At 37.5% G+C, this 22,936-nt stretch overlaps 1 protein-coding gene across 3 annotated transcripts in view; it reads left to right on the top strand.

Moving 5' to 3' along the window:
- Positions 1-21,818, top strand: part of SPIN1 (spindlin 1) — a 65,211-nt gene extending 43,393 nt beyond the window's left edge. For all 3 annotated transcript variants that reach the window (XM_033429605.2, XM_004270597.4, XM_012533341.3), the window contains 3 exons: positions 8,838-9,091; positions 14,022-14,255; positions 18,206-21,818. In XM_033429605.2, the coding sequence (XP_033285496.1) occupies positions 8,838-9,091; positions 14,022-14,255; positions 18,206-18,405 (688 nt within the window). In that variant the 3' untranslated portion in view covers positions 18,406-21,818. The remainder of the gene's footprint in view (positions 1-8,837; positions 9,092-14,021; positions 14,256-18,205) is intronic.
- The last annotated feature ends 1,118 nt before the right edge of the window (positions 21,819-22,936 follow it).

The following is a 22,936-nucleotide window of genomic DNA, read 5'->3' as shown; positions in this document are numbered from 1 at the left end:
GAACCCGGGCCCTCAGCAGTGGAAGCGAGGAGTCCTAACCACTGGACCACCAGAGAATTCCCTGTACTGTTCTTAGATTGAACTGTCTAGAGATGACACACGTGTGTTTGTGTTCTTTTTATATCTTCTTCCAGTAATCTGACATATTCTTATTGTTTGCTTTTATATATACTATTTCAACTCATGTAAGTAAGCTTTAATTTTTATTAAAGTTTTTTTTTATATATATATAATTATTTATTTATTTTTGGCCGCGTTGGGTCTTCGTTGCTGCGTGTGGGCTTTCTCTAAGTTGCAGCGAGTGGGGACTACTCTGTTGTGGTGTGTGGGCTTCTTATTGCGGTGGCTTCTCTTGTTGCAGAGCATGGGCTCTGGGTGCGCGGGCTTCAGTAGTCGTGGCTCACGGGCTCTAGAGCACAGGCTCAGTAGTTGTGGTGCACGGGCTTAGTTGCTCCGCGGCATGTGGGATCTTTGCGGACCAGGGCTCGAACCCATGTCACCTGCATTGGCCGGTGGATTCTTAACCACTGCGTCACCAGGGAAGTCCCCCCTTAAAGTTTTTCTTACTGATTTTTGAATCTGAATTAGCAATTAGAAATTAAAGTAAAATGTTAGAGTTTGTTTAATATATAATTTTTAACTTTTCTAGTATGGAAAATTTCAAATACACACAAAAATAAAGTAGTATATAATAAATCCCGAATTCCTATCATCCAGCTTCAGCAATTATCAACATTTTGCCCAATATTAGATACTCTTAGTATATTTCTTGTAATTTAGGGAAGTTCTAAACCTTGTCTTCTAGTGGATGCTATAGTTGGAAGAGCTTAAATCAGTTTATCAAAAACTTATATATTTCTACACTCTTAATATTAAATAATATTTAATATTTTAACATATGTTTAAAAATATTTTTAAACATTCTTCTTTGTAAACTTCGGCTGCAAGGGTATTTGAACAGTTTAGGTATTCAAGGTGCAGTAATTGGAAAGCTTGACTGATGATTTTAAAAAGTAGTATATTATTCTTATTACTGTTTTTGTCTTTAGTATTCATTTAGGCATCCATTCTTTTTTTTTTTTTTTGCCGCGCCACGCGGCATGTGAGATCCTAGTTCCCCCACCAGCGATCAAACCCGTTCCCCCTGCAGTGGAAGCACAGAGTCCCAACCACTGGACCACCAGGGAAGTCCCATCCATTCATTCTTTTTTACCTCCTCCTTTCGATCAAATTAAGTTGTTTATTAAATAAATTGGGCAGAAATGGTATCTATATTAGATCTCCTTGAATTCTTCTTTTAGAACTAGTGAAATGATGTAAAAAAAAAAAAGGCAACAGAAATAAAATTTGGAATTGATAACACTAATATGTATAAATCTGTTTTTATATATAGTTTATTGCAGAATTAGGACATCCATTGCATTAAGAGTAATTAAAAATTGTGTTTTATCTGCCTATGAAAGTAAAATACTTAAGTCATAGAAAAATTTGAAAACACAGGTAAATTCAGAGGAAGACAACTTAATTATTTTTAATGCCATCATCCAGAGATTACACCTGTTAATAATTTAATGTATGTTTTAAAAAGTTTTTTTCTGCATATCTGTATGGATAATTGTGTGTCTTACTGTGTGCCCTGCCATGCACAGTACTAAGTGCTTTGGAAACATTATTTCATTTATTCCTTGCAACGACTCTGAGGGATGTATGTACTGAGTTGAATAATGTCCTCCAAAATTCGTGTCCACCTGGAAACTGACTGTAATCTTATTTGGATATAGGGTCTTTGCAGATGTGATCAAGTTAGGATGAGGTCATACTGGATTACGGAGGTCCCCCAATTCAATGACTGGTGTCTTTATAAGAAGAAAATTTGGACACAGACTTATAGGGGAAAAGGCTATGTGAAGACAGAGATTGGAGTGATGTGTCTACAAGCCAAGGAATAAAATGTCATGTTTTTTCTGTGATTTTAATAGCTATGTAGTTATTTCATCATATAGATACACTGTTACTTATTAATTCAGTGAGCCCTATTGAACATTTTTTATTTCCAGTTTTCCCTGGTATGAACACTGCTCAGAACTTCACTGTAGTTGTAGCTTTGTGCTTGTCCACTGTTTTCTTTTGATAAATTCCTAGACCTGGAATTACTGGGACAGTGGATTGCCAGATTGTTCACTAGGAGGGTTGTATTTATTCTGTCAGCAGTTAGAAAATAGTACTTCATTGTAATTTGCATTAAATTTGCAGTTTTTGTTATTGGTGTAGAAAGATCATCCTACCAGCAGACCAGAACACTGAGAAATCTCTGCAAGATATACAGCAGATGCGAATAGATTTATATAAAAACTCAGCTAAGCCAAGGAACTCCCAACCACTTTCAGCTGCAAAGGAAGACCTCCAAAAAGTTGAAAAAGTTAAATGTTCAAACTAGACCCCTAGAATCTGTTCAGGTCAGGGAGAGCAAAGGCTGGCTGCAGTCGTCTGAATCATTATGGGTGAGAAACCATTAAGCAGTAGATGCTCACCTTACCTCCCCTGACTTGAAGTTGCTACTCAGTCTCGGCTGCTTCACAATTCCCTGGGTCCTGGCTGCTTTATCAGAACCTGTACTTAATACTCAGACACCAGGGACCCTGACTTGGCCTGAAGAAATACATCTCAGCTACAGATACCACTTAATCTTTCCTTGCATCTGAAGTATGAACACCAAGAATCATCAGGCACCTGAGGAACACTGATAGTACCAAAGAAAGTCATACATGGAACAGGGCAGCTAACCAGGAATCTGCAAGTGTTAAGAAAGATGCCACTCAGACAGCAGCAGACTCAACAAAGACAAGGCTAAACCCAGAAGTTCATAAGGAATCAGGAAAAGTGAAAATTATCCTCAGATATCAGAAGGTGTGTTCATTAAAAAGAAAAATGATTCAAGATAAAGAAATAATCAGTTCATAGAAATTAAAAATATTATGTAAGGTATTCAATAGATAGACTGAAATTCAAGCCTGTTTTACCTAATTCAAGAGATTGACCAAGTGCTAGTGAGGGATAATTAGAAACATATGTCACAAGTCCTGGTAACATTTCAGAATCCAGTAACAAAATTCTAAAAGCAACTTGAAGAGGAAGATGGGTTACCCTCAAAGGAGCAAGGATCAGATTGGCATCTGGTATCTCTCAACTCTGGAAGGTAGAAGACAATGAAAATACCTTTTTGCAATAAAGGTACTGAGGGGAAAAGGAATCTGAGCCTGCCTTGTATACCTAGGCAAGTCAAGGATGAGAACAAAATAATATTTTGAGGCTTGCAAGAATTTGGAGTTTGCATTTGTTAACCCTATCTGACTTACCAGAGGACATGTCTAGAAAGACCAAATATATTGGGTTGGCCAAAAAGTTCAGGTTTACGGGAAAACGAGAACGAACTCTCTGGCCAACCCAGTACGTAAGAAAAATATAAATGTTGCAGAAAGCAACAAAAATCCTCTTGTTTACTTCTAAATAAGGAAATGTTTTTTTTAAATTATTTTTAAGATAGTAGCAAGATAAATAACAGTTTGGAACAAAAGACTGAATTTCAGCAGTGTGGTGAAAGTGGCCAGGAAGGGGTTACTAGGTGCTAAGGTGTTTGTTTTTAAAATTCTTTCCTTCTTTTACTAAGAATTTTTTTGTTACTTTTAGTCTTGCTTGGACCGGTGAAGGGAAAGTATAGGTTTTGATTAATTGTAGATTTTAATAGAAAATTGTAAGTTTAAATAGGATTTTTTTTTTTTTTTTTTGGCCGAGCCATGTGGCCTGTGGGAAGCTCCCCAACCAGGCATCGAACCCGCACCCTCAGCAGTGAAAGCATGGAGTCCTAACCACTGGACTGTCAGGGAATTTAAATAGGATATTTAGGAAGTTAGAAGTAATTGCTGTAAGTTCAGAAATAAGATCTATAGATTCCTACAGCTTCCATTAGAAGCTTTATTTGGTGCAAAGAAATCTTGCTCATCCTAGCTGTATAAAGGAAGAAAGGGGTGAGGAAATGAGACAAAGCATTGCAAACAGAAACACAAAGCAAAATGTTAGAATAGACCAAGCATATTATTTACCACAACAAAAGTTAGTGATTAAGGGCTTCCCTGGTGGCGCAGTGGTTAAGAACCCACCTGCCAATGCAGGGGACATGGGTTTGAGCCCTGGTCTGGGAAGATCCCACATGCCGCGGAGCAACTAAGCCCGTGCGCCACAACTACTGAGCCTGCGTGCCACAACTACTGCAGCCCGTGAGCCTAGAGCCCATGCTCTGCAGCAAGAGAAGCCACCACAATGAGAGGCCCACGCACCGCAACGAAGAGCAGCTCCCGCTCACCGCAAGTAGAGGAAGCCCGCTCACAACAACGAAGACCCAGTACAGCCAAAAATAAATAAATAATTTTAAAAGTTAATGATTAAAGTTCCCTTAAAGAAAGTGAGGAAATAAAATCCATGCAAAAAGGAGGCATTGTGTTTCTTCAGAATTAAAGGATATAGGAGCCACTTTGAATAGGGATGCTTGCTGGCTAGATTTGAGTCCCTTGTGTTGTTCAGAAGATGGAGGAGAGCCTTGTGTACTATACCACTGGAGGTGACCAGGATAAAAACTGCTTGTTCTGAAATGTGATTAGAAAGCATCAAGCATCTCCCTCTTCAGAAGCAATTGCGGTTCCAGAAGAATGCCACTAATGAGTATAGAAAGGATGAGTGACTGAACTAGAAAATCACTGCTCTGAGTCTTCCAGTTGCCCTTTCCTGCTATCAATGGCTAAGTTTATATTGGTTTTGTTGAGAATCATAGTAGTAGAAAATTTCATGCCTCTGAATCTAGGATGGAATCTTTTCTGTTTGTAGTCAGTGTTTTCCAGAGAAACAGCACCAATGGTGCATGCATAGAGAGACTGGAGATCCAGGGAAGAGCTGATGTTGCCTCTTGAGTCTGAAGGTAGAATTGCCTCTTTGTGGGGGGCGAACACTCCTTCTTAATACCTTTAACTGATTGGATGGGGCCCAACTATGTTATGGAAGGCAGTCTGTCTGTTGATTTACATTTTAGTTTCATGTAGAAAAATACCTTCACAGAAAACATCTAATGCTTGATTTAGATACCTGAATACTGTGGCCCAGCCAACCTGACACATTAAAATTAACCATCACACTGGTGAAGATGCTGAATTTGCTTATAATTTTGATAGTAATAATGGAATGTCTGTGTGAATTACAAAATGGTGCATATGACTGAATTCTTTCTTCAGTGAGTTTTGGGAACCAACCTCTGCCTTTGCTGTGAAGAAAGCCTGATCCTGTACACAGGATGAAACACAAGGACTTTTGCCTAAAGATCAAAAGAAGATAGGTAATTGTCTATTTGAAGAAAAACATAATGCTAGCAAAGATTCTTGTATTCTAAAGGAGGAATGTAATCACCTTCACCAGCCATATCCCTACAGAGGGCCAGTTGGATGTAGTGGCACATTTTCAGGGATTATGAAAAGGTCTTGAGGTTCACTTTCTTTCGGGTTTGAGTATTAGTAGTAGTTACAAGTTACAGACTCGACAATATGTTATTAAGGTTTTTTCCTCTCCACTAAGTTTTATACTGAAGTCCTTTAAAACTAATCTTATTAATTCATTTAAGGTTATATAGATTGGTTCCTTACTATGAACAATATTGAATTTAGCTCTTGCTTTTCTCCTTTCTCTCTCCATTTAATACCGGGTACTTTGTTCCAAGTAATATTCTTTTGCTTGGTGAGCTTCTTATACTTTACGTATTCTTCTTTCATCCCCCTTTTCAGAGTAGTGTTAACTGTATTTTCAGAGCAGGTAATAGTTAAATACTACTCTATTTCTCTTGTTCCTGTGTTTGTTCTATAGTAAGAGATATTCATTGCTTACTATCAGCTCTGTGCTGAAACTTTTCTAAGTGTTCTTTCTTTTTTTCCCTCTTAATATTTATTTATTTGGCTGCAGCAGGTCTTAGTTGCGGCACGTGGGATCTTTAGGTGTGGCATGTGGGATCTAGTTCCCTGAGCAGGAATCGAACCCCGGCCTGCTGCATTGGAAGCACGGAGTTTTAGCCACTGGACCACCAGGGAAGTCCCCAGGCGTTCCTGATTATCTGAAACTCTGTCCTGTACAGTCGTCCCTTGGTGTCCGAGGGGGATTGGTTCCAGGACCCTTCACACCATACCAAAATCCATGGATGCTCAAGTCCCCTATATAAAATGGCATAGTATTTGCACATAACCCACATAAGTCCTCCCATATACTTCAGATCATCTCTAGATTACTCATAATACCTAATACAGTGTAAACACTATGTGAATGGTTGTAAATACAATGTAAATGACAGGTAAATTGTTGCCTGCGTATGGCAAATTCAAGTTTTGCTTTTTGGAATTTTGGGATTTTTCTATCCATGTTTGGTTGAATCTGAGGATGTGGAACCCATGGATATGGATGGCCAACTGTTAACTTCTTCAGGAAGCATTTGTGAGAACAGTATTCCCCGCGTTCTTATGTGTTCACACAGTTTTATCTGTATACTTTTACTTGGAGGTCAGTATAGAATTCTTGGCTGCCTGTAAAACCCTCACCTCACATTTTCTTTCCTGAGAACCTTAAGTTTGTCACTTGGTTATCTGGTGGCACACGGTGTCACTGTGTGATTTTCTTTTCCTTACACATGTGATTATCCTTACACATGATGCAGTTCTTTTGCTTGGATGCCCACGAGATGTTATTTTCTTTAAAGTTTGTTTGTTTCACTAGACTGTCTTAGTGTCAGTAGTTCTGGGTCAGTTTTCCCAGGGGCATGTGTGTACATTTAAGTCTTTTATTTCTGGTATTTTTCTTGAATTATTTTAGTATTCTTTCTGTTCCTCTGATTTTAGCTTTTGGGTGATTCTGTTACATGGAAGTTGGAATTTCATATCTGTTCCCATCTGTCTCTTTTTTATTATCTGTTTTCCTTAAATGCCCCATGGTGTCAATTTCTTCCATGTTCCTCTAGTTTAGCCTTCATTTCTGAAAAGTTTTCAAATTGCTGCTTGTTTGTTGACTGTGTCTGATTTTTCTCACATCTGCTCTTGTGTAGCTGTCTCTCATCTGGGCTCTTATGTTTTTGATGTAAGTTCCTCTTTCATGGCCTCTGTTATGTGCATAATGTTAGGTGGTAATTTCCATCTGCCTTGTGGGCATATTTTTGGGTTTGCCTCCGTTGCCCATTGGTGCCACCATGGTTCTCTCCCGAGACTTTTGTACATGAGAAGGGGTGAGAGTATTCCAGGACAGCTATCCTTGCTGCAGAGCTCTTCAGTATTCCCATGGCATACTCAAGTTTCTCTGTATAGTCTCCTATGTGATACCTGTTGAGGTCGGCCTCCTTTGGGCCCACCCTGTAAGCATCTGAACCTCATCTTTCCTTTACCCACGGGCCTCACCCTACTCAGGATGTTATTCTCAGTATGTGTCCTCAGTTCAGGCTCTGCCTTTCCTGGAAGACCATTTGGCTGGGTGTTTGCAGAGACTTAAGGGCTGGGTTAGACACAGCGTTTTTTGGTCTCATGTCCTGCATATAACCTTTTGAACCCTTTTACAGTCCAACTGGAGAAGTTTTCCTTCTGAGGTGTTCCCCAAATGGTGTTCCCTATCTTGCTTAGGTAAAGGACTGTGTCAACTGATTCTAGGCCTCCTTGAGACAGCTTTAATATCTTGTTGTAACCTGTTTCTCTGTTTCACAAAACACTAACTTTACCAAGCTGGTCTACTTAAAATATATACAACTGTAGTTTTAAATATTACAGGCTACAATAAATTACTTGTTTTTAAAAGTTTATTTGTATTTATGCCATTTGTTCACCACTTTTATTTGTGGTTTACCAGATGAGAGCTTTATGCCCACATAAGCTTTGGGTTCTTATGAGTGGGTTCTTTTCTGCTCCCTAAATTTTTTCATTCTTGGCATATAGCAGCATCCATGTGCCAGCATGGCTTTGGCCTTCAGCTTGCGTTCAAGCCAAGTCTTGTCCCTTGTCTCTGGATTTCTACATGAAATGAAGATTTTTTCCCTGATACTGAGAGCCAGGTGTATTACTTGTAAACATTGTATGTAGATTTTTCGATTGTTTGTAATTGAGAAAGAATGTAGTTTGGTGTTGCTTCAATAATTTTTAATACTACATTAAGTATTTGTTACAAATTTAAGTGTTGAAGGTTATGTTTTCTAGAGAAGTAATGATAGTATAAATGCATGGATAGAAGCCAGCCTGGACTCCAGTTTAAGAAAAAGTTAAATGTCTAGTTTATTCTTATTGCTTAAGCCAGTGAGGACAAAATTATGTGGGCATTAGAATGGGTGAAATTGAGTTTCTTTTTAATGAGAAATGGATTTCTATTTTATAAAGCCATATGCATGTGTGGTTATTTCATGTAGTCAGCCCTTGTCTTTCTTTGATTAATTTGGATAATTGTGAGTTGATTGAATTAAAGGAAACTCAGAAAGCTGAAAAACTGATACTTAATTTTAAGGCTAAGTTGCTATTGACTAGTTGTGTTTTTCTGCGTGTCCACAGTTAGGGTGCACAAGAAGCTTCTATTGCTAGAGACAGGCCCCACCTGTGAGCCACCACTGCACGGCTGTGGGACTGGGAGATGGCTGCCTGTAGCCACCTGAACCCCGAGTGTGGCAACATTAGCTAGCATAGGACCCGGATCATCTGTGATGGGAGCATGCTAGCTAGCAGTAGTTGTGTTGGTAGGAGTGCATACTTTTGAGATGATACCTTACGTGTGTATATGTGTGAATACAGAAAACATCGGAGCAGTGTGGGGCCGAGCAAACCTGTTTCCCAGCCCCGGCGGAACATCGTAGGCTGCAGGATTCAGCATGGGTGGAAAGAGGGGAATGGCCCCATCACCCAGTGGAAAGGAACCGTTCTGGACCAGGTGCCTGTAAATCCTTCTTTGTATCTTATAAAATACGATGGATTTGACTGTGTTTATGGACTAGAACTTAATAAAGATGAAAGAGTTTCTGCGCTTGAAGTCCTCCCTGATAGAGTTGGTAAGTTCTCTTTACTGTTTGTGCATTATATGCTTTAAAAATGATTATTGAAATGGATGCTTTTTGATTATTAGCATTACTGGTATTTTTTTTAATTGGAGCATAAGTACTTCTGATACACATTTAAATCAGTCACCTAAAACCACAAAAACTGCTCAGCAAATGTTCTAAAACCAAAGTTCAAGGAACTGTGAAGGATATAAAGACGTATAAAATTGTTCCCCAAGAATTCGACAGTCTAATAATTTCTAATATGATTATTTCCCACATTTTGCTCAGTTTATCTGGACTCTGGTGAGTAAGAGTATTTCTCATTAGCTCAAATATTCAATGTGCTCATTTCATCAGATTATAATAGCTCAGAAAAATTTCATGTATTTATTTTAGGATCTTTATGTGAAGTGAATTTTTATCATTGTGTATTATTATATAAGTGATAATTGTACCTTCAGCCAAAATTTAAGCAACCAAAACATGTGAACTCTGTTACAACATTTTTGGGGTTCGTTTGTACAAGGTTTGTGGGAAATGAATGGCTTTTTTAATGTCATACAAATCAGTTTTGCCTTGCATACCTTAGGTTCCTTAAGGCATAAGGTGTCAGTTAAATAATAATGACTGGTTTTATTTTTAAGAATAAAATAAAATATGATTTTATTCTTAAGATCAATGGAATACACCCAAGTTGTTACTTTCTTCAGAGTATTTACTTTGAAATGTTTTCTTATTATTATTACAGTGATGCTGCTATTGCTTGAATCTGGTTTATGCTTTTGGAATTGTCCGTAGAAGCCTATATATGTACAAATAAAGCCTCAGCAGATCTGCACTTGAAGGATAGAAATTTGGGATCAAATTGTCAAGGGAAGACGCTTACCTAGCCCCCCTTTCCCCCTTTGTTTTTGCCATTGTGTTCCTGGAACACATGCTTCCTCATCAAGTTAACTTTGCCAGAGCAGCAAGTTATTTTTTTAATCCTTGCTTTAGATAGCAAACACTGTCTTTATTCATCTTGTATAAATATAGTTCAGCTTTCACAGAAATCTTTCTTTAAATTTGTATTTTTAACCAAAGGTAACTAATTATGTAATAGTAAATCTTTGGCATTTTAGTCTAAGTTCAGCTGAACACATTCTTCCTCGTGAAGCACATCCTCTTTTCTCCTGATCTTGACATCAGTCCATTTTCCACATTAGAAATTAACATTGAAGAATCTTCCCTTCAGGGCTTAAAAAGTATTATCCACACCTTTATATCAATTATTTGTGCTCAGTAATTATCATACATTCTTTTTCTGACCCAGAATTTTAGTTTCTGACCCCTTCAAGGGCAAGGCTGCTAGCTTACTTGAAATTTACTGCATTCTGCCACATGACCTGTGTTAGCTCTGATGTCATCATAGGACAGAAGAAACCTTTTATCTTGATAAAAAAGTGATTTGACTAAACCAAAATATCTGAAGATATATGAGTATCTCTGGTGATGGGATTTAAGGGTTTCTTAATGTTTTTCTTTCTACTTCTGGGCCATCTCTGTTTCCAACAGTAGATATGGATTGCTTTTGTAAACAGAAAAGCAATTTAAAAAAGGAAATCCAAAGGCCTGTGTGCAAAGCAGCAATATGTTACATGCCTAATTTAATTAAGAGTTAACTGTGGTATTCCCTGTGATACTTTAGTCTGAAAATTTATTTGGACTTCATTTATGTTTCATGTAGGAAGAAAATGGTCTTTCCTAATTTGCTTAAGGCAGTACATTAAAGTTACAGTTTTGTTTTCCTTAAGCTAAAGGTGGAGAGAAAAGTAAGTCAGTCAATCCAAAAGCATGTGATGTCACAGAGTACCAGTTCCCAAAGTGTAGTCTGAGGACCCTTGAGGTTTCCAGAGGCCAATTCAGGAGGCTTATTAGGTCAAAATTAATTTTCATAAAAATCTTAAGATATAATTTGCCTTTTTCACTCTCATCCTTTCACAGTTATACACTGGAGTTTCCCACTATTTGGAAGATCTGCATAACTCAGTGAATACAATATTTTCTATATGAGCAATGCATGATGTTACCAAATCATATATTGGTGAAAGATCCATTCAAAGACCGACAGATTTTTTATGTTGTGGTAAAAACACAAAACATTAAATTTACTACCATAATTATTTTTAAGTATACAGTTCAGAGGCATTAAGTATATTCACATTGTTATGGAATAGGTTTCCAGAAATTTTTCATTTTGCAAGTCTGTAATTCTTTCCCCATTAAAACAACAGCTACTCTTTTCTGCCTCCCACTGGCCCCTGGCACCCACCATCCTGTTTCTATGAATTTGATTACTTTAGATACATCATAAGTAGAATCATGTAGTATTTGTCTTTTTGTGACTAGATTCTTTCCCTTAGCAGAATGTCCTCAAGATTCATCCATGTTGTAGCATGTGATAGGATTTCCTTTCTTTCTAAGGCTGAATAATATTCCATTGCATGTGTATACCACATTTTTTTCCCCATTCATCCATGATTGGACACTTGGGTTCCTTCTGCCTTTTGGCTGTTGTGAATACTGCTGCTGTGAACATGGGTATACAAATATCTCTTTGAGCCCTTCTTTCAGTTCTTTTGAGTATTTAACCAGGAATTCTGAATCATATGGTAATTTTGTGTTTAATTATCTGAGGAGCCTACATACGTAATATTTTCCATAGTGTTTGTTAACATTTTACAGTCCCACCAACAGTGCCCGAGGGTTCCAATTTCTCCGCATCCTCACCAATAATTTGTTATTTTCTGTTGGTTTTGATTTGCATTTCTTTGATGATTAGTGATGTTAAGAATCTTTCATATGCTTTTTGCCCGTTCGTATGTCATTTTTGCAGAAATGTCTGTTCAAGTCCTTTGCCCACTTTTTTGATCAGGTCACTTGATTTTTTTGTTTTGTTTGTTGTAGAGTTGTAGGCGTTCTTTATGTATTCTGGAGACAAATGAATTTTAATTTAATAGTGTGACAGAAGTTTATTGATAATGATTTCAGATTCTACATTGCAATTAACCTTTAAGGAAAGCTACCACTTGTTGAGTTTTGATGTGGTATCATAGAAGAATACCTAGAATTATCTGAACACTAATAAAATATTTTTTCAACAGCATATCTTTGTGATTTTATACACCAACTAAAAGTACATACAACAGATTGAATGCTGAAACAGATATGAGATTCTAGCTGTCTTTTTTTTTTTTTTTTTTTTTTTTTTGGTGGTACGCGGGCCTCTCACTGCTGTGGCCTCTCCCGTTGTGGAGCACAGGCTCCAGATGCGCAGGCCCAGCGGCCATGGCTCTTGGGCCCAGCCGCTCCACGGCATGTGGGATCTTCCCGGACCGGGGCACGCACCCGTGTCCCCTGCATCGGCAGGCGGACTCTCAACCACTGCGGCACCAGGGAAGCCCCTAGCTGTCCATTTTTAAAGCTAGACATTTCTTACTAATTTTTTGTTAGAAAATATTTTTCATTAAAAATGTGTTTCTGTAGGTATTTTAACATATTTTTAGATATGTCATTTATAATTTCTAAAATAGTTGGTACTGATATTTATCATCCATATAAACAAATGCTCAAAAACTTTTAAGAATGTAAAGGAGTCCTAAGATGAGAAAGTTTGATAACTTCTGGTATGAAGAAAACTAGTGGGATTTTGCTATAGTGTCATGCACAGTGGGGAATTCTATGTTATTTTGGGTAATTATTGCATACTTAAGCAAAGAAAACTACCGTATGTGTTTACAGTGTCCTTCTGATAAAATTGGATAGCAGTATCTTTACCAAGAAATTCTAATCTTTGTTCCTTTGAACTTTGACAAAAATAGGACTCATGAGTAAGAAGTGCTAATTTTTTTTTAAAGATAATTGTCTAAAATGTGAGGAATGGATAAATCTTAAAATCAGTAGGTTCCTCCATAATTTTCCCAATATTAAAAAAGAAAATGAAACTTGTAATTTTTCACCTATGTCTTTAATGTAGAGCAGGGCTGCAGAGGGCTGTTGATACACCAGTAGGGAGGCCTGTGTTCCTAATCACACAGGCCATCTAGAACAACCTGCTTTCCTCTGAAATAATTTATACAACAAATGTTGAACCCCTGTGATCACAGTATTGGAAACAAGATGGGAAAGGCCTTTGCTTTCATCACTGTGCAGTCTAAAAGCAAGTAAACAAACATGTAAAACAAGATAACTGCAGAGAGTGGTAAATGTCTTTAAGAAATCAAGCTCGGTTAGGTGACTGATTGTTGGGGCTGTTTTCACCGGGTGGTCCTGGAAAGCCTCTGGGAGGACATCTGCTCAGGAAGAGCCAGCCCCTGAGGATGTGGGGGTCGTAGTCAGCCCAAGGGTATCCCAGGAAAAGATGCCCATGCTGCTGAGGTGTAAGGCAGTCAAGCAGTATGTGACGAGCAGGAGGGCAGAGGGCTGCCAGGGGATGATGGCCAATGTGCTGTGGATCTGGAGAAGCAGTTCGTTATTCAAATTATGAAAGGAAAGTGCTGGAGTATTTTAAGCAAATGACCAACACAATCTGGTATAACGGCCACAAATATCACTCTGATTATTGTAAAAAATAGATTGTAGGGGCAAGAGTAAAAACCTATGCCTTGAATAGGTTAATACCTTGGTTTTCATAAATGGTCAATGGTTATATAAGATATTTAAAAGGCAAGGTGGGTAAAGGGTATATGGGAACAATATTATTTTTGGGACTCTTCTGTAAGTCTAATTCTATCTCATAATTTAAAATAATTATCGATTAAACAATAACAAAAAAACACTTTATACCTTGAATAAACTAAAAGTTTTAATTAGGTACAGTACCAAGAACAGATGAATTCAGAAAAAAAAGAAAAAAGCAGATTCTTTCACGTAAACCATTGTTTGCTTTTTTTGTCCCCAGCAACATCTCGAATCAGTGATGCACACCTAGCCGACACAATGATTGGCAAAGCAGTGGAACACATGTTTGAGACCGAGGATGGCTCTAAAGACGAGTGGAGGGGAATGGTCTTAGCACGCGCCCCTATAATGAACACATGGTTTTACATCACCTATGAAAAAGATCCTGTCTTGTACATGTACCAGCTCTTAGATGATTATAAAGAAGGCGACCTTCGCATTATGCCCGATTCTAGTAAGTATAGATTGACAACTTTTATTTTTGATAATTCAAAAATAATTTGATAAATATCTTTAGAGCAAGATATTTGATTAACTCTTGTGCAGATACATTTAAAAATTTTAATTATTAGGGTTAAGTGATTATTCTTTTAGTCATGCACAAAGCATAGGTTGTGAAATTTTTACCCTTTTGCCAAGAATAATTTACTTTCCCTGTTCTGGACTTTGGACTTTGATATGAATGGTGTATATAATGTGGGGTCCTTTGTGACTAGCTTCTTTCACTCAGCTTATGTTTTCAAGGCTCATCCATGTTGTAGCGTGTGTCTGTATTTCATTTCTTTTAATAACCAAATACAACTCGATTGTATGGATATACTGTATTTTGTTTATTCATTCATCTGTTGATGGATATTTGGATTTTTTTGCTTCTTTTTGGTTATTATGAAGAATTGTGTACAAGTTTCTGAGTGGACATTTGTTTTCAGTTTTCTTGGGTATATGCCTTGGAATGGAATTGATGAGGCATAGTGATCACTCTGGTTGAATCATTTAGGCAACTGCCAGACTGATTTTCAAAGTGGTTGCATCATTTTAGATTCTCACCAACAGTGTGTGAGGGTTCTGATTTCTCCACATCCTTACCAACACTTGTTACTTGACTTTTTGATTTTAGCCATCCTAGTGGTAGTGAAATGGTATCTCATTGTGGTTTTGGTTTTCATTTTTTTTGATGACTAAAGATGTCAAGTATCTTTTCGTGTGTTATTGGCCATTTGTGTGTCTTGTTGGAGAAATATCTATTCACATCCTTTGCCTGTTTTTCAATTGCATTGTCTTTCTGTTATTGAGTCGTAACAGTCAATAGTATAGGTATAAGTCTCTTGTCAGATATGTGACTTGCAGATACTTTCTCTTATTCTCTGAGTTGTCTTTTCAGTTTCTTAAAAGTATTCTTTGAAGTACAAAAGTTTTTAATTTTGATGAAATCCTATTTTTCTAGTTTTCCTTTTATTGCTCATGCTTTTGGTGTCATATCTAATAAACCCTTGCCAAATCAAAGGTTATGAAGATTTGCCCCTATGTTTTCTTCTAAGAGTCTTACAGTTTTAGCTCTTACATGTAGGTCTTACTTGGATCTTTGATACATTTTGAGTCAATATTTGTTTATGATGTGTCATGTCCAACTTCTTTGTTTTGCATGTGGCAATCCAGTTGTCTGAAAACCACTTTTTGAAAAGACTGTTCTTTTTCCTACTGAATGGTTTTGGCACCCTTGGTAAAAATTACTTGACTATGGAGGTATGAAGATATTTCTGGACTTTGAGTTCTATTCCATTTGTCCATATGTCTATAGTTATGCCAGTGTCACACTTGATTACACTGCTTCATAATAAGTTTTAAAATCAAGAAGTGTGAATCCTCCTTTTTCAGAATTGTTTTGGCTGTTCTTTGCAATTTCGTATGAATTTTAGAATCAGCTTGTCAATTTCTGCAAAAAAGTCAGCTGGGATTCTGTTAGGTATTGTGTTGAATCTCTAGATCAGTTTGGCGGGAGCGTATTGCCATCTTAAGTTAAGCCATTGACCCATGCGCATGGGATGTTTTTTCATTTATTGAGTTTTTTCCATTTCTATCAACGTTTTGTAGTTTTCTGAGTATACGTTTTTGCACTTCTTATAGTCCTAAGTATTTTATTCTTTTTGATGCTATTGTGAATAAAATTATTTTCTTAATTTCACTTTTGCGTAAGCCTTTTTTTTTTTTTCTTTAAACTACTCAATAGCTTTTCCTCAAACACATGAATTCTTGGCCCTAGGCAGATATGGCTGACTGACAGACACTGGATATATTAGCAATGTAACACCATCTCTGTTCCTTTTTTTTTTAAGTTCTTCCTGTGAACAAGCCACTCATTGAATCTACTCATGTGCTCATCTGGCCCTGACTTCTGCCTTCTTAATCTTTTTTGTTTTAAGTGCGTGTATATTTGTTATAAATGTGTAATGGAAAGTGTTATATAGGCGGGAATTTAAATATGAGAGCATACCATAAAAACATTTCCTCCAACCTATATGAAGTTTTAAACTTTTTTTGTAGAGAAATGTCCAAAGCAAGTACTGTTGACTTGATAATAGAAAGTATGAGGTCATTTGCAGATTAAATCATTGCCTGTACCAACCACGTCTTTATCCTCTCACTCCTCCTTTCTTTCGAGTGGTATGGAAGTTTATTTGCTGTTACTTGCTGTTGTGATGTTCTGATACAAAGAGCTCTGCAGTGGCCTCTGAGTCCTTGGCTTCTTCACTTATGGTTACTGTAAAACGTATGGCGATCATGTGTTCGTAATTTCTTTGTACACATGAGGTGCCACAAAAGTGTGGTGTGGTATGATGTTGCTGCTTGACGGAAGAGCACTGTTGAAGAAGAGTTCAGCTTAGATTTCCTCTTTACTTCCTTTTTTTAAAGAACTGATAACACTATGCTCAGGTGGTTTGTTTGTGTTGTGTGAGATCAGAATAGCAGGTTTCAGATTATGCCATTCAATGAGAGAATTTATTATAATCAAAGAGGCAAACTACTGTTAATACAGATACATGATATGATCCAAACCAGGATACATGTGAAAATAAAAAGGTGCACTGCTAACCATTGTGTCAGGACTACAGGCATAAGCACTGACTGTCTTGGGCAAACCAGGATACCTGGTTGTCCTACTTGAAGGCTCTCTGTTACTACATGGATAAGAGCTTGAGTTATTCAGGACCTGTTAGGGGTTTCTTAAAATAGAATTGTAACTGCCTAGCTCCATCCCCTGGCTACCCTTTTTTGTACTTTGTTTCTTTATTGTTGGCAGTGATGGTTTGTTCTCATTTTATGTGTATTCCTAGAATTTACAGAGTTCTTGCTAGGTCATAGGGCGGGCAGTGTTTTCCAACACTCAGATTTTCTTGGGGGTTTCTCAAAAAGTACAGGTGCCTCAGCCATCCTCTGAGATTCAGTTGTAATTGGTCTGAGGATGGAGTTCACTTAGCACCTATTTTTATAGCACAGGAAATCTCTTTTATTTTGAAACTGGGTTAAGAGGACCATGTGTGATGAAATGAAGTTGAGGGGAAAAAAGCTTTAAGGATTCACAGGATAAGACAGGAATACTTAGGCATTTAGGCACATTCTCAGTAATCCTAGTAGGTATTATCTGCTTTGAAATTATTTCAAAGGAAAACAGCCTTATTTTTAAGAAGCTATAGAACATAACATTGTAAATCAACTATACTTCAATAAAATTTTTTTAAAAAAGAAAGAAGTTGTATAATTACAGTTGATTCTTGAACAGCTTGGGGGTTGGGGAGACTGATCCTCCGCGCAGTTGAAAATCTGCATATGACTTATGGGCAGCCCTTCGTATCTGCAGTTCCTCTGCATCTGTGGATTCAACTAACTGTATTTACTATTGGAAAAAATCCCTGTATAAGCGGACCCATGCAGTTCAAACCCCTGTTGTTCAAGGGTCAACTGTATTTAGTTTTTTTCTTGACCCTTTCCTTCTTTTAGTCCATCCCTCTTTAGGTAATTATAGCTATAACTAAATATAAGCCAAAGAAATTTCTGGTTATGATTTTCAAAATCATTTACATGTCTAGCTCTTGGGGATCAGCACACTGTTTTTGTAAATAAAGTTTTATTGGCACACAACCACACCATTCATTTATATATCATCTGTGGCTGCTCTCATATGACAACAATACAGCTGAGTAGTTGGTACAGAGACCGTATGGCTTCAGGCCTAACATATGTATTGTCTGGCCTTTGAAGGAAAAGTTTGCTGACTCTTGGTCTAGAAAATCAAGGTGAATTCAGGATATTAAAAAAAATTTTTTTTAATTATTAAAATAGATATGTGAGTTGGTGTGTATCTAAAAATTGACTCTAAATTCTCTTTTTTCCCCCTTTTAAATACAGATGATTCACCTCCAGCAGAAAGGGAACCAGGAGAAGTTGTGGACAGCCTGGTAGGCAAACAAGTGGAATATGCCAAAGAAGATGGCTCTAAAAGGACTGGCATGGTCATTCATCAAGTAGAAGCCAAACCGTCTGTCTATTTCATCAAGTTTGATGATGATTTCCATATTTATGTCTACGATTTGGTGAAAACATCCTAGATGTCATCACGAACTTTGCCAAATTTGTGGAACTCTTAAATGTATAATTTGTAGACATAAAGACTTGATTGCTTTCCAGTTTAATGAAAGCTTAAATGTCCCTGCGAACCCACAATCTCTGCCAGCAGAACTGGTTTTGTTCTGAATAGTACAGATTTATGTGAACACAAAGCATTTTGTGTAAGGAACTCCTTCCTCTTAAAAGAAGTCTGTCTGTTTGGAAGGGAGTTACAGGCAAGTCTGGTAAAAGTTAAGCTAGTATCATAGTCATTTAAAACTGTAGTAGATCTTATCCACTTTCCCCTTCACGCTTAACACTGTTATTCTGCTGCCACAATGCAAGCATAGTTTGGTATTTTTGTTATTGCCTTTTTTTGAGATATATATGTATCTATATCTACCTATCTATCTATATCTGTGTGTATACATATATAATGTATATATACATACACATAGATCTGTGTGCACGTGCGCGCGCGCGCGCACACACACACACACACACACACACACACACACACACACACTTCGTGGGCAGTCCTTTCTTTGTGGGTTGGAGTGGGGGTTACATAATTTTCTCCAGTTTAACAGGAGTGCTGACCCAAGCCATTTGTATTTAGTGTATTCATTGTATTACTGCTGTTTATTTAAAATTAAATTTGGGCACAGGAAGCACATCGGGACATTCAGCTTATTTTGAAAGTCAAGTTCAGAGTACCATTTCAGTCTGGAGGCTTTAAACTGTAAATTCAAATATGAATCACCTGTGAACATTTAATGACCCACATTACAATTTTACAAAACAGTTAGAAATCTGGGTAAAAGGCTGCCTTTAATTCTAAGCTTTGTATATTATTTGTTTACATTTTTTATCATAAATACTTCTTTTTAAGCAAAGCCCAGGTACTTGGTCCACATAGTGTAATGCCAGGTGTATTTTGGATGGCACATTTGGTCCGTTATTTGTACAAATTAGTAATCTGGAATTTTAGTACACGGATTTAAAAGGCAACAGTATATCAGCGGTTTATGTGTATTTGGCAAGTTCCTGGAAGAACGTAGTGCTTTTATATTAGAAATGTAAGTTTAAGAATGACATTGTTGCCTTTTAACAAGTTCTCTGGGATACCTTTATTTTTATTACTGTTATTACTGATATATGATTATGGTCAGAAGGCTTTTCCCCCTTGGCTTTTCCCCTCGAAGAATGTCTAGACAAATAACAGCTTAAATTCCTGACACCTCTTGTGGTGCTGTATGTTCTTACTCATGGTATGCTGTTGATGTGGATTCATTCCATTTGGTGGATCCTGCCACATCAGGGTCAGTCACCTGCACTGGCTTGTGGGTGTGACTGATAGCAGCCCTTAGCCATTGAATCCTTTCCTGCAAGGTTGTTTTAACTAAAATAGAACTGCAAAAGTGGTTCATTTAGCAGCAGAACATCAGTCTATCACTTTGTTTTGGATGATCCCTGGCAGTTTGAAAGCTAGGAGAAAGATGATATGTGAAACCAGTCTTGTGGAGATTGAAAATCTTACCTCTGATTTGGGCAGAAAGCTTAAATGCATATGAATCTCAGTCAAACACCAGGTCTGTGTGACGTCTGTCATGGCTGTTCTTGATGTTAAGAGATTCTGTAGTTTCAAGGCCGCGCTCTGCATGGTTTGTGTGATGCCCATTTTTGCCTTCAGGAAGGCTGTGCCTTGTTGTGCTGGTGGGTGGTAACCTCGCACACCATGTAAATACAGCACCCCAGTTCTCTCCAGCGTGCCCAGTGCCTCACTGAGGGCAGCCAGGGGTGAGCTGCTCCATGCAGTGGGTACCCAGGTCTTAGATGTTCCTCCTGTGCTTGAAACAAGTGTCATGCTACAGATCTGTCATCTGTTCTCCTGGAGGCTCTTGTAAGAGTTCCTGCATGTGAATCTCAAGGTTGAGCCCAGCTCCCTGTGCCCAAGTGGACACATGTGGCCCAGAGAGTGTGTTGTCCAGCGTGCACTGCATGAACAGGACACAGTGACTTCAGACTGAAAAACAAAGTCCTTTGGAGGTATCCTGAGGGTTGGGTCAGTTGAGTTGAAACATTTCTGGCATTACTTAATGACTTGCATTGTGGTTTTTCTGCAAGTACCTTTAGCAACTTTTAATACCACGTGATCTCTCTAGATGAATGTGACGTGATTTATTATCATCATTATTTTAATCATTGTTCCATTTATTGCCTTTAGGGTTGAAGGAAGGGGAAGGGGTCTTTTTGTTGTTGTTTTTTCCTTTTTTTTTCCCATTCTTTTTTCTTTTGGTGGCTTAAACCACACTTCCTGATGCCATGACTAACTCTGCTCCCCAGCCGAGTATTTCAGGCTTCGTCTAGGCTCATGTTTCAGATCTGCATGCATTGCTTGCATTTTCCTGGTATCGGAATGTTGGTTCCTTGTTCTAGGAATACAACATTAATTTCCAAAATTATCATGGGACTTGTGACAACACAAGACATGAATCTCTGTATAAAATGTATTGGCCTTTCTCATTGACCTGCTATAGTATTATTGTGTCGTGTGTGTGTGCGTGCGTGATGTCTGGCTGCCATGTAAAGCTTCAAAGGAAAACCTTAAAAGCAGACCATCCTTTTTTGCATGCTCTATTCTAAGTAGAATGTTCAATGTAACTAACTAAAATTGCATGTTAAATATATTTAGGTTTTTTGTTTTCTATCTTTGTTTTTATTTGGTTTCAGTTTCTGTATATTTGCTTAACTGTGCTGTTTCAGTGGTTGTAGGATAAAGATGCACTGGTGAAGCAAATGTAGTGCCAACAGAAGGTGATTTTCCAGTTGTGTATGTCATGCAGCATTTGAAGGGACTGTGCATTCTTAAAACAATCACAGTTGCTTCTAAACCAGATTTCATTTCTATTATTGTTTTACGTGCCAAACCCTGAAGTGCATTGGGCTTGAATCTCTGAACGCTGTGGACCCATTAGAAGACTGTTTTGATTGTCACAAATTGTAGTGCCTGAAGACATTCTTGAAGCTGATTGTCTTAAAAAAAAAAAAAAAAGACAGTTCTCCAAAGACAAAACAGGAATTATTGTAACAAAATAATTATGGTCAAAATGTCTGTGGTTCCTTGGAAATGCTGCGCTTTTTGTATTTTCCATCATTAGTGCAGTTCGAACGAATGTGTATAGTTCAGAGGTCTTCGTGTTCGCATTTTAATATTAGGTAAATGACCTCATCTTTCAAGCTTGAATTCATTTTTAATTTTAATTTTATTTTATACAATGTGTAGACAGTTCCCTGTTCTCTGCATTTAGAAGTATAAACAATATAAATCTGTTCATTCTGTAAGTAATTTTTATAATTATGATGTAACTCTATCCTATCCTTAAAACATTTAAAATAAACCCTTTATGTGCAACTTTTGACTGTAAATTTTGTGCTTATGAGCAAACTGTGATGTGTTAAACGTGCTTCTGAAAAAGTTTTTGAAGTTTTACTTGAAGATTTTAAGAGACCTTTTTTCCCTCTTTTCACCAAATGTAAATGTCAGATATATATAGGAACAGAAAGAAATAGAATTTTTATTTGAATGATAATTAATAGTACCTGTAAAGAAAGGGAGCAATAATCAGTAGCCCCAATATATTATATAGTCCAAAATATGAAAGTTTGTGATTAGCAATTAATGAGAAATTTCAATTTATCATAAAATTTTAAACTTAAAAGAATTGTTTTAAATAGAATTAAATAATGTGTGTTTTATACTTTCACATCTTTTCTTGCTATAATTATATATTGCTTTTATTAATACTTAAATACCAACTAGTGAAATTCTGCAGTGAAAAAATCTCCTTTTTTTTTTTTTCCAGTAGTAAGGACAAAGACATGTAGGTAATACTGGAACTATATGTACTCTATATTTTATCTTCCTGGATAATTTTATCAGTGAGAGGGAAAAGTAGAGTTTATGGTATGCCTGCCCTTAATTAGATTCATTTTTTATGTTTCCCTGTTTGGCCCAAGGATCCGTGGTTAAAGCTAGGACGGGACAGGTCACTTTTGTTGCGGCCAGTGGCTGGGGAGGCTTGGCATGGCAGCTGCAATGACTACTGCTGAGGCCCTGGCCAAGGGGATTCAGGACCACCTCTCAGACTCTGGTGGGAGGAGTCGCAGACAGGTGTTGGGAGAAGATGAACCTGGAAGCACACGTGTTCACCCTGGGCGAGATCTTACAGTCTTCTTCCTGAAGGTAAATCACTCATTGCAGTATCGAAGGTACAGCTCAGGAAATATTTTCCCCCAAAATAACAAAGCAAGCTTAGTCGAAAGGTTGGCGGTTGCTGACTGCTGTTTGTAAACTGAAGAACTAGGTCTAGAGCAGTCGCCACTATTGGAGAATTGCAGGGATGGGCTTGCTTTCCATTGTTTCTTCACTTGGTACAGTCACAGCTCTGTGATAATAAAGCATTTGACACTAATAAAGCACTAGCAAAAGTGCTTAGTAAGTACCTTGCCAAACACCTTCTGTTTTTTTGT

The sequence above is a fragment of the Orcinus orca genome, chromosome 6 (assembly GCF_937001465.1).
Source record: "Orcinus orca chromosome 6, mOrcOrc1.1, whole genome shotgun sequence".
In the NCBI taxonomy this organism is placed as follows: Eukaryota; Metazoa; Chordata; class Mammalia; order Artiodactyla; family Delphinidae; genus Orcinus; species Orcinus orca.
Note: the sequence above shows the minus strand (reverse complement) of the source record. Positions and strands in the feature narration are given on the sequence as shown.